Genomic DNA, 11,887 nt, shown 5'->3' with positions numbered 1-11,887 from the left:
TTCATAGCATTTGGAGGTCATCTAGGTCATGAACCGTAGGTAGATATCCTTAGGGGCATTATGGTCATTTTGCACCACTTATTGGTTTACCTACCTATCCTTATCCAATGACTACCAAACTTCATATATGACCTCAACATGCTATAATATACTCACATAAAATTTCATAGGCAGTGGAGTTTATCTAGTAGGTTATTCTAACGTTACCTAATTACCGAGCAATTTGATCGGGTTAGGGTCTTAACTTGCAGTTCTTTGAGTTTTTCTTTCATCTAACCCTAGTTCATACTTGGCTTAGGGTTCATATGGAAATCCAAGCGATTTCTACAAGTATTTCTTAACAAAAAGTCCAAGGTGGCTACTTACCTCGTTGTCGACGTTCGGGACCTCTTTTCTTGAGCTTCCGATACCCGAATTACTTCAACTTTCCTTTCACAGATTCCTTATTGTGTCTACTTTCTGGAACTATAAAGTTTTTTTTATGAGAATCAATTTGAAAGGGCAAATAGAGAAAAACCAAGGGAAGGTCGAGTTTTGGGTTGACATGGCCGGTTCAACTGAATTGGCCACGTCATCGTCTTCTTCCTCCAGACGGGAAGAAGACGCGCGCGACCGTTTGCGCCGCCGTCTGTAACTCACCCTCCCTAGCTCCGATCACGCCGTTTCTCCCCTCGATTCCTTCATGAAACTTAAAGAGAGTGTTAGAAGGAAGAGCTAGGGATAAATTCGTACCTTTTCTTGGATTGTAACCTAAGATATTTGCTTCCAAAGTTCGTCCAAAATATGATTTCTCGCCGGAGTAAAAACAGAGGATTTCTTATTGGGTAGCCGATTCTAGGGGTTTTTGAAGCTCGATTTCTTCACGAAACCTCTTCCTTATTCTTCATTCAAGATAAAGGAATTGGTTTAGAGGAACGACTTTGAGTGTGGGATCTTAATTTTTAGAAACCACTCTCGGTCTGCAAGTTACCTAACACCTCCAATTTTCGATCTCTTGGGTATCTTGTTCTACGACGTTTCAGCTCTCCATTCCTTCAGCAAAGTTACTCGAATTCTTCCTATGAAGCTAGAGGAATCCTTAATTTGAAGGAAAAGAGGTTGTAGATAGGAATTCGACACTTACCTCCAATTTGAGCCCGAAACGGATTTTCTTCAATTGGGAACGTTCCTGAGGTTATTTCTCTTCGTGGTCTTCTATGGAAACATTCCTTGGAGGTGCATAAACCTATTGGGATCGTCCTTACTCGAAGAATACTTGTATATCCTCGGATTGGAATTTTGAGTTTTCCTTGAAGCTCTTTAATGGCGGATTGGATTGGGGGAATGGTTTCTAGACACTTTCAGGACTCTATTCCTTCATAGAACTTGTGGGTAATCTTGTTTAGAAGCTATAGGAACAAGTTTGAAAGGAAATGGTGGAGAATTGCTCTCGAATTTAGAAGAAACCCGAGAGTAGGAGACGCAAAATCTAAACACTTATTGCCAACGACTGGGAGATCGACCTTGCTCGATTCTTGTTCCAAACGATTGTCCCAACTTCAGAATTTATAGAAAAAACTTAAACCGACATAGGGAGCTCTAGAATCATCGTGAATTGTTGGTTGGATTTTCTGGAAAATCCGTCGGAAATATCTACTCCGATCAGAGCCTCACCGACCTTGGTTTTGAATCCTAGCCGTTTGGTGTGACGATCCGTGAGTGTTCTAGAATATATACAAGTTTGGAGGAGATCCAACGGTCGAGAGTCGAGATTCGAAGGATTTTGTGCAGAAGGCACTGTGAAGGTTCTGATTTTTTAGCAGAATGGCAAACCGTAATTATCCTTAACTTCAAGGGTATTTTGATAATTTGCCACTTTCCAAATATTTTATTATTATTTTCTCAAAAAATCTATAATTTTCCTAAAAATTCTTCCTTCTCATTTTTCCCTTATTGAGCATCTTGAAATTCCTTCTGGATAAGGAATTAAAAGTCTAGAAAGATTCTTAATAATTGGAAAAATGACCTTTTTGTCCTTTTCGCTTATGCTTTCACTCCCAATCTTCTCCAAAGGTCTGAAGTCCTTAAGACTACTTTTTAGGGTATGAAATGACTTACTAAAACCCCTTTCCTTGCTTAATCCTCGTAATTTTCTTCCTTGAATCCTTTGGGTCTTGCATAGGTGGCTTTCCTCCATTTTTGGGGTGTTACAGTATTTGGAGAAAGCTTATAAGCACATGAAGAAGTGGGCAGACAAGAAATCATATTTCGAGCAGGAGACCAAGTCCTCATCAAGTTGAGGCCAGAACAGATCAGATTCTGCAATCGAAAGGACCAGAGACTAGTTTGAAAATATGAAGGCCCGGTTGAAGTCCTCAAAAAGATCGGGGCTACTTCTTACAAAGTTGCGCTACCCACATGGATAAAAATTCATCTAGTAATTCATGTGAGCAACTTGAAGCCCTATCACCCCGATCTAGACGATGATCAGCAAAATGTAATCACAAGACCGAGTATTGATCTGAAACAAAGAGACACCAAAGAAGTAGAGAAGATCCTAGCCGACAGGGTTAGGAAGATAGGAAGACCTGTACGGAGGATTCGCAAATTCCTTGTCAAATGGAAGAATCTCCCTACGGAAGAAACTAGCTAGGAACGCGCCGAAGATCTCGACTTTGCCGCCACCCACATCGCCAGGTTTGAAAATAGTCGGTTGACAGAGACGTCAACCAATTAGGTGGGGGAGGATGTCACGGACATGCTCGTCCAAAGCGTGTTGCCCATGGTCGCATGCCCATGACAAACCAAGCCCCTTATGTCTTTTCATGTTGTAGTATTTTACTTTTGTATTTCTAGGGAGTATGACGTTTCGGAAAAATCATGTCTAGGCCTGCCAGACATGAAATGCCTCAAAATGTACTATAGGGTTATATGACTAGTTGTCAACTTCTCCCTCCCCGATAGTTATATGCAGTAAGCCGTTGTTGTTGCCTTTTGCTTACATTCCCATATAACACCAATTTCAATTTCTTAAATCTTGCTTTCAAAACTCTCTTTCGAAATCTCTTTGCCCCCGTTTTCTAAAACTTTCTTCTTGAACTGGGGCCAAAGGCTTGAGCATATGTCGCTTGGCTGTAGGCGACGCAAGAACAAATAGGCTTAACTCACTTGTTGCTGGGAAGTGAGTGCCGCACAATCGCAAGTTCGCTGCCATCAAAGTGTGATTGTGACAGTGTGGAGGTCTACTAGGTTTGTAAAACGTCTAGGCGATTTAACCTCATCTCACATTTCCAAGACACTCGGTACTAGCACCTCGAGGTTAGTCCAATTTCTGTGAGCACTAAGGTCTAGACTTCTGATCGCCGCCGACAATCCTATGGTGTTTGATATACTGGAAAAATTTACTGACCCAAGTAAATGTAAAACCGCTCTAGCACTAGTGCTCTAATCTCAAGTTGGCTCTCTCACCAAGATTGGTTAAGGAGATAATTATCACAATCACCTAAAGCCCAAAATTCATAATCTAAACATTCCTGAAACTAGGTTCTTAAGGATGTCTAGGCGACTTAAGACACGGACTTTCAACTCTAGAGTACTCTTTACGAACTCCTCAAGTTTTCTTAGTTTGAGAGTACTAAGGTCTAGACTAGTAGATTGCCACTCATATTCCTAAAGTGCTTGGTGTGCTAGAGGCGTCCTGTCCTGGGTCATCATTTAGTTCACATATCTCTAGTGCACACTTAACTCAATACAGATATCTACATTCTATAGTCACCCGGAGCTATCCTACAATTTCATGCATTCAGCTCAACAAAGAGATAACATCATTAGTCACTCGAAACGCTGCTCACAATATATGAACCTTCTTTCTAGCACAAGAGAAAAAGCACGTAACTCAAAATCTTATCTTAGGGGCTATTTGAATTTTTCTGAAATAGGCGTCTTATTCACAGCTTAGTATGATATTTTAATGCCCTAATCATGCATTGTAACCACGTAAGGTTGGATAAAATAGAATGCATGATCGATCTAGTGATCCTTACCAGTATTTCTCAAGGGAATCTAATAATTACTTGGATGACGCGTGCCCGCCCTTCTAAGCTAGATTTGTAGTATATTAGGAGGTCCAAAATTTCACAAATTTCTCTAATAGACCATAATTCAAGTTGAATTAAGGTTAGTATCAAAACTAGAGAAAAAAACTGACAAACGAAGGTCGAACCGACCAAAAAATTGGACCGCACATGTGCTTGAAGGGGCAATACGCAGGACTTCACACACGAGTAGTTAGGCGCGTCTGAAAGGAGTACATTCATTCATTACGTAAACCATGGCACACATAGATAGGAGCAACTACATCGATATGGGTTGGGAATTTAGTTCAGGTCACGCAAAGTGGGTCGGATCTACGATTCGTGTCCCTGTTAGGTGTCAGCCACGTTGCTTCACTTTGTGTGCGACACATGTCTACCGCTCATCCTAACACACTTATAGCCCCATTCCATAACACGTCCCCGTTAGGTGCCAGCCACAATGTCACGATTATGCTTGTCCAAAGCGTGTCGCCCACAGCCGCATGCCTGTTACACGCTGAAACCCTTGCCTTGTACTACTTTATCACTTTCTTTTACTGCTGTCATGCTGTATTATTTCCTTCTTGTTTTTGCTAAGAGTATGACGTTTCGTCGAAATCATGGCTACGCCTGGTAGACATGAAATGTCTCAAAATGTACTATAGGGGGATAAGACTACTTGTCAAATTCTCCCTACCGGTAAAGTTATATACTATTTAAGCCGTTGTTGTTGTCTTTCGCTTACATGCTATATAACATTACTCTCAATCTCTCTCTCATTCTTGCTTTCAAAACTCTTTCCAAAGCCTCTCTGTTCCGTTTTCTAAAATCTTCTTTTCAAATCGGGGCCCGAGGCATGAGTATACGTTGCCCGACCATAGGCAACGCAATCTGAAGTTGACTTGACTCACTCAGTGCTGAGAATGACTACCACACAATTGTCAAATCCGCTAACAAGAAAAAGCGATTGTGACACACCACATACACCATACACCTGAACATATGCATTATCTAGCAATATTTTGGGGCCCTCTAGCCCCTCCTAACACAGCTTATTGCTGTTCAGACTTTATCAAGCAATCAGGTATACTTTTCTATTATAAATGAGATATCATGTCTTCATTAACATCTTTGATTAGAAATGGTGAGCAGTTCAAACTTCTTTGGTCTCTTTGAGTTATTGTTTAAACTTTAGAGACCATTGGTAGGTATGAAAAGGGGAATAAAAATAGAAGTGTCACAATCAAAATAACAAGAAAGAGATATTGTAAATAGTTTTATATAGAGACTACAGTTGCCATTGATTTAACCTCATGAATGCATTTGGAAGATATATATATATATATATATATATATATATATNTTTTTTTTTTTTTTTTTCCTGACAGTTTTTAGCATAACGTGCGCAGTCGATAAATGTTATGGATTATTCTCTGCTTGTTGGGGTCGATGCTGAGAAAGAACTTGTATGTGGGATAATCGATTATCTTAAACAATACACCTAGGACAAGCAATTAGAGACATGGGTAAAACTCTCCCTCCTCTCGAAAAATGTACTGCCCACTGTTATTTCTCCAAGAGAATGCACGAAAAGATTCAGAAAGTTCATGGCTGCACATTTTTTGAGTGTCCTAGACCATTGGAGCCTGCAGCAGAGCTTCCTCTAGCTTTGGGAGCTCTGTGGTGTACCACATATCATGCTTCTTCTAAGATGAACAGTGAAGAAAATGCTCGGTTTTGGTTTAGTGTCAAATATACATATCGATACAGGAAAAATGTGAATCGGCTGGCATCATTATACTTACAAATTCATATTCACTTTGTTCAATCATTCAAATTCTTGAAGCGGATTTATTGTAATTTTTGCGAGAAAATTTGTAGTATTTTTCGTGTGATCAACTTGAGAGGCATAAAAAAGGGCCATGAAGAAAGAAAGTTGTAAGGACATCATCTTCCTCCATCCTTCAAAAAACCTATAATTCACCTTCCAATGAAATTAGATAAAATTTCTTTCATAAACTGTAAAGATTATACAAAATTTTCATCAACTAAAAGATCACCTAATAACAAACTCTAAGAATACATGTAAAAACTCATCCGAATATATTTGAAGAACCTATTGGGTGAATCTCCATAATATATATAATATTATCCCAAACCTCATCCACTTCTAATTTTCTTTCTCATTTTATCTTCTTTTCTATACCTCTCTCGCCGTTCTTCTCTTTGCCGCTTTTTAGACAGCTGCTCGTTTTTGGCATTCTCCGCTTCAAGCTCTTTTCTTTTCTTCTCTTCTTTGATCTTTCGTTTCTTCATCTATAAGGACAAATTTGAGATAGAAAATATGGATTAGAAGTTATCTTATTATATTCTAAGAGAAGGAAAAAAAAAAAAAAAAAAATGCATTACTTTCTCATGTCTCATAAGTTGAAGCTGCTGAACAAGAGCATGAACTTTCCGTTCACGAGGCTCCATCACGACAGCTCTTCGCTTTTCAAGAAGTGGCCTCTGTTGACTAGGTTTATCCTTTGGTTTTGATTTGAATGGCAAGGCTGCTTGTAATGATTTGGGAATCACCAATGGATTGAACTTCCGTTTCTGCCTTTCGATTGGCTTGTACACTGAATCCTTGTTCACAGGAATGGGAAGATTATGTTCTTTCCTGAGTTCAGCCACAGTTTTCATCCCTTGCCATATTCGACCACGAGGTTGCAATGCTGTAGTCAGCGGGTTGTAGAATTGAGGAATTTCAACTTTAGTCCATGCACGCAAGAAAACTACATCACTCATCCGAATCTTGTCCTCGAAGGTACATCTAGCAATCCCTTCCTTGGGGACTCCCCCTCTCTTCTTGGGCTGGTTACCAATCTCCTCTTTCGCAGCCTGCAGATAGATAGCATTGGTTGAAACTAGGAATTAAATATCCATTGATGTATAGATATCATTATTCCAGGCGTCCAACATAGCCTGGAGTGAGAATCAATACTTTTACAATACTGTAAAAGGTATCAACAGACGAGAAAGAAAAAGTAATCAAATGATATCCTAACATCCCTGCAAATACTTGACCCTACGTCTAGCTACACATATTGACCATCTACAGATTTACAATGGCAAATTACATAGAAGAACTGGTAAGGGTCATTCAGTTACAAAATCTATAAATTGATAAATAAATCTTCTATTTGTTCTTTTATTGCTTTCATCAGATCAGCAGGCAAGCAAGCCAGGCTTAAGTTTCATTCCTCAGTAAATAACTTTTATATATTTTTTTTTGTTTATCTAGAAACTAAGCTTTCATTGGAAAAAAAAATGATAGAAAATACAAGGCAAAAATATTTACGGCCGATCACCTATATATCATGAAAAGTCATCATAAGAACCAATAATTCACACTGTTTAAACAGAAGCCAGATCACGGTTCAGTAGTTCATTAGCAAGCAGACTATAAGAGAATATATAATTGGAAAAAATATGGGGGTCAGGACAAGTACGGGTGAGGTACATAAGAATTTCCTGTAGTAAGCATTACAATAGAAAGAAACAGAAAAAGAATAAACTCTCTATGAGTAGGAAAAATAACATGCAAAATGTCTCTATTTGAAACAGACATACCTTTTTGACCTGGCCTCGAATACCACTGACAGTTCGAACAGATGCACCTTCAAAACGAGCTATTTCAAGATCTGAAGTAAACATATCTTTTATAAGTGCTGTCTTCTTAAAAATTTTGCATGGATAACCAACTAGCTTGATTTTCTTGACCACCCGCTCTTCATGATTGGATTGGAGCACAGTAGCTGTTGCACATATTCTGAACGATGCCTGAGAAGCCATACAAAAGGTCTATAAAAAGCTAGAAAAGGCCAACAAAAGATGGCAATAAAAACTTCAAAGTAAAGTTTGGCATCAAATATTTAATCTATAATGCAAACAGCTGAAATGGCACAAGACAAACCTTATGCTTATGGGGAAAAAAATTAATCAAATGTTCATGTCATACAAGAATATGTACATAAAAGATGAATTAAAATGCAGTGATTCGTGAAGACTCCAGAGGATAAGACATTCTCAAATGAAGAAGAAAATAAATTCACAAAAAAGAGCCTCATCTAGAATACAAATAGCAAAAGATAGCTACGAACACTTGGCATTCATTCTTGCCGTCTTTCGCTTTTATGCCAAATTGAATACTTCAGATGGTATCTAAATTGAACACTTTGGACAGACCAACCAGAGAACTATTCCTGCACTCTTTCATTTCTTATAAGAAACTAGACCTTAACTTTCAAAAAGGAATACAAAGGGGTGGAGACAAGGAGTTACCACCAAACCAAGAGGATTACAAAAGAATTTCCAGTATACCTGATTGCTCGATAAAGTCTGAACAGCAATAAGCCCTGTGTTAGGAGGGGCTAGAGGGCCCCAAAATATTGCTAGACAGTGCATATGTTCAGGTGTATATTTAAGCATGCGGTGCCTCCCATTTGAATCTTCAATTGCATAAACAGGGGTACTTTGGAAACGTCTCCATCCAACCGAAAAAATTAATGGATCTCTAGTCTTCAGTACCTTCTTATGCCACCTATGTCGTTTTAATCTGACCTGCAAACATATTATTAACATATTATTGCAAGATAACTGGGTGAAAGAAGAACACACTTTGAATAACTTTTCCAAAAAGAAATAAAGCTTTAATCAAGGAATGAAGGACATCGATAGAGTGATTGGACAAGAGCTTCAATCTCAATATATCTCTTTATATCAGGTTCATGACCCCTTCTGGGGTTAGAGTGTTATGGTTTAATTACATTATCGGAAACTTAGTAAGGTGAGATACATGCAATCGACAACTTCTCAGCATGACACAAGAAAAAAAATACAGACTAATCAAGTTAATAAAAAAAAAAAAGAGAGATCTCTTAAAATATTACCTGCATGTATCCAACGTCATCCTCCCCCGGCCCAATTCCTCCAACCAAAATTGGCTGGCAAGGATCAAAATGCTCCACCATCTCACAAGGAACACCATGAACTTCCAATCTTACGTATGTCCCTGATTGGAAGCCCTCAATCCCCAACCGGAAGGCTTCATCAATATTATCAAGTTCAGCTTTATTCCTTTGTTTCCTAATTTCAATTTCCTCCTTCATCTGAAACAATCAAGCATGAAGCAGTGCTCAGGGTCATGCAAAAACTACCAACCTTTTAAAAAGGAGGGAGAAGGTTTACCTTGTCATGATAATCATCACCTTCATTAGCTTCACTGTGGTTTAACTTTCCCTCACCTTCTATATCACTTCCATCCTCCGGTGCCTTAGATCCAGCATATGTAGGTCAGAGTTAAGTCTCTAACAAATTCTTAAAAAAGAGAATTAAGATAAATAAAAGGTGGTGGAAAAAACAAGTATAATCAAGATCATCAAAAGGATATTCAGCATCGAACTGTGCCCGAAGGGCAAGCTTTTTCAGCCTGCGCTCCTCAATTGTTGAGTACTCTGCCTTTTGGACCATGGCACCGGTAGTTTTATCAGCACTCTCATACTTCTCACCAGTTTCTAGATCTTCAAAATCAGCATACACATCATCTTCTTCAACTTCGTCCTGAGAAGATTTATTTCTGAGAGCAGCTTTTGACCAATCACCAGTGACAAAGCGGTCACGAATGCTCTCCACATTATTATCATTGAAAAAGTTTGTAAATTTAGAATAATCCTCAGAACTGGCATTTGCACCATCCACTGCTTTACTTTCATTCTGCCATTAACAATATATTAAAACGTTAAAAAGTGACCACTATTCGCACAATCGGAAAACCAACAATCAAAAACATGAAATCTTAAAAAAGGGAATATATTTTTAAAAAATTAGTGCAAAGAGTAAACCTTATTTCCCTCGCCTTTGATTTACAAGGAAAATACCATTTTCCTCGTCATTATCATCCTCATCCTCATCCTCATCTTCATCTTCATTTTCATTTTCATCATCTTCTGACAACATTTTTTGACCGTCAACATCACTGTCATTGTCATCTTCTTCTTCATCTGAATCCTACAAAGATATAAAAGAAAATATAAGGACACTAACAACGTTCTTTTTTGGCACATTGCCTGCAAAGTTGACATAAATTGGATTGTGCACACAAAATATAAATGAACAGCCGCATCATTTCCAAAATTAAGTCAGTCACGTTACCATGAGATCATCAGAGTCAACATCATTTCCAAAAACAGCTTTTCTCCTAAGCCTCCCTTCATGAAATTCAATATGTTCCTTCATATGGTCTTCAACAGGGGATTTCTGATTTAACAAATCATTATGCTCTTCTTCATCAGTGCCCTCACTTTCAAATTTAGCCTTTTTCGGGGTAAGGTCATCTTGATCGGACGACTCCGAATCATCGGTATCATGTATTACACCAGGTCTATCAAGTTCCACCAACCCAGGTTGACGTTGCTCTGCCGGCTCAATACTATGGATCCCATTTAAGTTGTCAGGTTTTCTGCCAAATAGGGAAATGAAGCTCTTCTCTAACTTTTCGTCAACTGAATATTTTGTGTTCTGGAGAGACTTCACCAGAACTTCACCCACATCTTGAACTTTACCTGATTATAGCATAAGAGTTACTTCAAAATAAGTGACGGATGACTGCTAATATGCAGAGAATGTGGTATTAAAATTAAAATGAGTAGTAATTAAATATTCAAACCAAATTGATGACTATTCACCGTTTTCAACATGCTTCTTTAAATTTACTAAATCTTCTATTTTCCCATGACAACTATCAAGGCAGTAAAATAATGGAAGCCAATTACCTTTGGTTGAAGGAACTTCTTTATCATCATCAACTTGGGAATACTGAACGAAATGGTCATTAATATTTATATAAACAGCATCCTTATCGTACAAAAGATCCCCAAGCCCAGACATAGGAGCATAAAACAATTTTTCCTTATCACGTAGTCCTTTCTTCTTGGCAGCAGATGGCAAAGGACAAGGATCAGCCAAACTGGTTACATTAGCCAAATTAAAATCACCCACGCCAGAGATGTGAACCTGATTTATGCATTGAAAATAAGGTAATGTAAAAACAATGTTGTAAACAATAACATAAACAGATAATAAATCCTACAGAAAAGCAAAAGCATCAACCAGAGAAGTGGTACCTTAGTTTCCTTCTTCAAATTACAACCTCGAAGATAACCATATAGTGTGATATTTCTATCACATTTATTATTCATATGAACTCGTTCAGGTGGAGTGACATCTTCAAATCGATCAGATAAAACATATGGATGGTTGGTACGCCAAGACAGTGGCTGAAACTTCATCACAGAGATAAACCGAGCAAGATTGTGTACTTCACGTTTAGTGTACCTGTCGATGAGAGAAAATTGAGTATACAAAATCACATATCAACCTATTGCAAACATTCAATGATGAAGTGTAACAAAAATGAATGTTTGAAGATAGGAGTGAAGAAGAAGATCCTTACTTTCCATGAATAAGCCCAGACAGATAAAATAATTTTGCTCCTGTGCGTATCTCAGTCCAAAAGCGATGTTTAAGATGCTGCTTTGTTTTCCTCAACTTTTTTGCATCCTTAAACTTATCAAGGTGAGTGAGAACTCCCATAACTTTTGGAAGTCCGTGATTATGCAAAATGTTGAGGAACTCAAAAGTCTCCTGTGATGTTGGTAAGATATTTAAATTAACATAACAAATTTCATTATAATCTTCAAATAAGTGGAATCATGGTATCTCACCATCTCAAAACCGTAACTACCATCAATTAGAAGCAAAGTCAAATCAGCAAACTTCGCTGCGTCAATCAT

At 38.2% G+C, this 11,887-nt stretch overlaps 1 protein-coding gene across 1 annotated transcript; it reads right to left on the bottom strand.

The window, feature by feature from the left end:
- Positions 1–6,017: 6,017 nt before the first annotated feature.
- LOC111788646 (ribosome biogenesis protein BMS1 homolog) lies at positions 6,018–11,887 on the bottom strand. The gene is given in 14 exon segments (XM_023669069.1): positions 6,018–6,368; positions 6,462–6,935; positions 7,668–7,877; positions 8,418–8,657; positions 8,987–9,205; positions 9,285–9,384; positions 9,487–9,809; positions 9,938–9,964; positions 9,966–10,103; positions 10,248–10,657; positions 10,868–11,108; positions 11,219–11,429; positions 11,548–11,738; positions 11,819–11,887. Coding segments are annotated over 14 exon segments (3,009 nt in total). The 3' UTR covers positions 6,018–6,212.

Source organism: Cucurbita pepo, chromosome LG02 (genome assembly GCF_002806865.2).
Source record: "Cucurbita pepo subsp. pepo cultivar mu-cu-16 chromosome LG02, ASM280686v2, whole genome shotgun sequence".
Lineage (NCBI taxonomy): Eukaryota > Viridiplantae > Streptophyta > Magnoliopsida > Cucurbitales > Cucurbitaceae > Cucurbita > Cucurbita pepo.
This window is presented reverse-complemented; position numbering and strand designations above follow the sequence as displayed.